At 70.1% G+C, this 2,530-nt stretch overlaps 1 protein-coding gene across 1 annotated transcript in view; it reads right to left on the reverse strand.

Annotated features, from left to right (window-relative positions):
- Nucleotides 1-370: 370 nt before the first annotated feature.
- The window catches only part of COL16A1 (collagen type XVI alpha 1 chain), a 16,967-nt gene continuing 14,807 nt past the window's right edge, over nucleotides 371-2,530 (reverse strand). The window contains exons 25-34 of the mRNA XM_026863214.1: nucleotides 2,432-2,485; nucleotides 2,254-2,304; nucleotides 2,017-2,106; nucleotides 1,872-1,907; nucleotides 1,702-1,746; nucleotides 1,427-1,615; nucleotides 1,283-1,349; nucleotides 1,018-1,194; nucleotides 851-928; nucleotides 371-747 (exon numbers count right to left, since the gene is read on the reverse strand). Coding sequence (XP_026719015.1) covers nucleotides 545-747; nucleotides 851-928; nucleotides 1,018-1,194; nucleotides 1,283-1,349; nucleotides 1,427-1,615; nucleotides 1,702-1,746; nucleotides 1,872-1,907; nucleotides 2,017-2,106; nucleotides 2,254-2,304; nucleotides 2,432-2,485 — 990 coding nt within the window. The 3' untranslated portion in view covers nucleotides 371-544. The remainder of the gene's footprint in view (nucleotides 748-850; nucleotides 929-1,017; nucleotides 1,195-1,282; nucleotides 1,350-1,426; nucleotides 1,616-1,701; nucleotides 1,747-1,871; nucleotides 1,908-2,016; nucleotides 2,107-2,253; nucleotides 2,305-2,431; nucleotides 2,486-2,530) is intronic.

Raw genomic sequence — 2,530 nt, forward strand, 5'->3', positions numbered from 1 at the left:
TCCCCCAGGATCAGGACTGGGATCTCTCCAAGATCAGGGCTGGGATCTGCTGGGATCACCCCAGGATCAGGACTGGGATCTCCTGGGATCAGGACTGGGATCTCCTGGGATCAGGCTGGGATCTCCTGGGATCAGGCTGGGATCTCCCCCAGGACCAGGGCTGGGATCTCCCGGGATCAGGGCTGGGATCTCCCCAGGATCCCCCCCTCTCAGGCCCAGGGCCGTGGGGCAGGAGGGGGCTTGGGGGCCCCGTGCCCCCACCCGGGGTGGCCTGCGCCCCGTCTGGCTCCAGGCCGCGGCAGAGCAGCGTCCCTCGGGAACAGGGACCGGGACTGGGACCGTGGCCCAGCGAGGAGACACGAGGCGGGGGGGCACCAGCACGGGTGTATTTGGCCGGGCAGGATCCACCTGCCCTCACGATCGCGACGGAGCTGTACAACACCCGCACCCCCCCATGCACCCCCCCCGCGGGACAGGCAGAGCCCCCGGCACAGCGGGGAAACGATATTAACAGCAGAGGTCGGGGGGGGCACGGGGGGGCCCCTCAGCCGAAGGGACCCTTGACGTTTTTGGGCTGGAAGAGGGGCTGCTCCAGGGGCATGGCCCCCATGCATTCCGCCGGGCTGCAGTGCCCCGTCTTGCCCGGTTGCCCCGTGGCACCCGGGGGGCCGGGGATGCCGGGGATGCCCTGTTGTCCCACAGGACCTGGGGGGCCCATCTTCCCGTAGCCTGGTGGCCCTTGGGGACCTGGAAGAGATGGAGAGAGAAAAAGTGAGAGGTGACAAGGTGCTGGGGCTGGTGGCAAGCTCCAGCATGGGGCTGGTGGCCACGCAGAGGGAGGGGGGCTCACCTGGGGGTCCCGGGGGGCCGCTGTCCCCCATCACCCCCACGCCTTTCTCTCCTTTCTCTCCCTTGGCGCCCGGCTCACCTAGAGGAGAGGTGGATGGAGAGGGGTGAGACCGGGGCACAACCGCTGTGCTTGGGGACACCGGGAACACCCCGATGAGCAGCACCTACCCCGCATGCCTGGCACGCCCTGCCGCCCCTCTCTGCCGATCTGCCCCGGCATCCCGGGGGAACCGGGGGGTCCCGGCCGGCCGGGCAGCCCGTCCTTCCCCGGGGGACCGGGTCTTCCCGGGGATGCCACCATCTCCACCGGGAAGTGCAGCCGGGAGGTGTAGTACGCCATCCGTTCTGCAGGGAGAGGTGGCCCGTGCTCAGCGTCGGCGGGGACGAGGCGATACCGGGGTGCAACCGGCCCTCGCCCCCGCTACCCCGTTACCGTCAAACATCTTGCTCAGCTCCTGCTGGATGAACCTCTTGATCTCGTCGTAATTCACCACGTCTCCCTGGGGGGGGACACAGGAGGGGTCATGGCCACCAGGCCCTGGGGAGGGGGAGCGGGGTCCCGGCTGTCCCTCCTTACCATCATACCCGGGGGGCCTGGCAGCCCAGGGCTGCCCGCAGGTCCCGGTGAGCCGGGGGGGCCCCTTTCTCCCACTGGCCCCCGTGGCCCCACGAGGCCCATGGAGCCGCTCTTCCCCGGCCCCCCGGGCATGCCGGCTCTGCCCTTCTCCCCGGGGTAGCCTCTCTCGCCAGGGGATCCAGCTTCTCCCTGCAGAGAGGTGGAAAGGCGGAGCTCAGCCCCAGCACCCCCAGTCCCAAGTCGGGGTACCAGGATGGCCACAGCTCTCCCCTCACCTTCTGGCCAGCCGGTCCTGCACTGCCGGGTTTTCCTGGGGGGCCCTGGGGAGACACAGAGGAGTGGGGTAGCAGGGGTGTCCCCCACCCTGGGGACACCGTGGCCACGCCAGAGGATGCCACGAGGCGATGCCGGGGCCCACAGGAGAGCCGCGAGCCCACGCTCGTACCTCTTTACCGACGGGTCCGTCTGGTCCCTGCTCCCCCTGCGAAACCAAAGTGGGGCAGCGTGAGATGGGGGTGCTGTCCCAGACATCCCTGCTGCGGTGGGGTGCAGGGGGCTCTGCCACCCCCCTCGTGACCCGCTGCACTCACCGGTGGTCCCGGGTGGCCCGGGGGTCCCGGCTCTCCTGGCATCCCTGGCAGACCTCGCTCCCCCACAGAGCCCCGCTCGCCCTTCAGCCCCTGTAGGGAGGCAGGACGGGGGGGGGCCGGGAGCAACGGAGTCAGCGCAGGATGGGGATGGTGACCCCCAAACCTGCTCTCTGTGTCACCTACCCGACACCCCACATCCCACAGCCCAGGCAGGGTCTGGCCCCAGGCTGTACTCACCACTCCGGCGAGGCCAGCAGGACCCGGCTGTCCCGGGCTGCCAGGGGGGCCCTGGGGGCAGAGAAAGGGGTGTCAGCTGTAGAGGGGGGGCCATGGTGGTGCCCCCACTCCCTGCAATGGAGGGAGGCCCTGCCATGGGCATCGTCCCGGTGCGCTGGGGGGGACAGGTCCAACTTACGATGAGCCCCGGGGGTCCCTGCCGGCCTTGGGGTCCCATGGGTCCGGGGTCACCCTGGGGAAGGCAGCGTGATGAGGGGTGGTGTAGGGGGGGCATCCA

Source organism: Athene cunicularia (genome assembly GCF_003259725.1).
Source record: "Athene cunicularia isolate RWA chromosome 23 unlocalized genomic scaffold, athCun1 chr23_part1, whole genome shotgun sequence".
Taxonomy (NCBI): domain Eukaryota; kingdom Metazoa; phylum Chordata; class Aves; order Strigiformes; family Strigidae; genus Athene; species Athene cunicularia.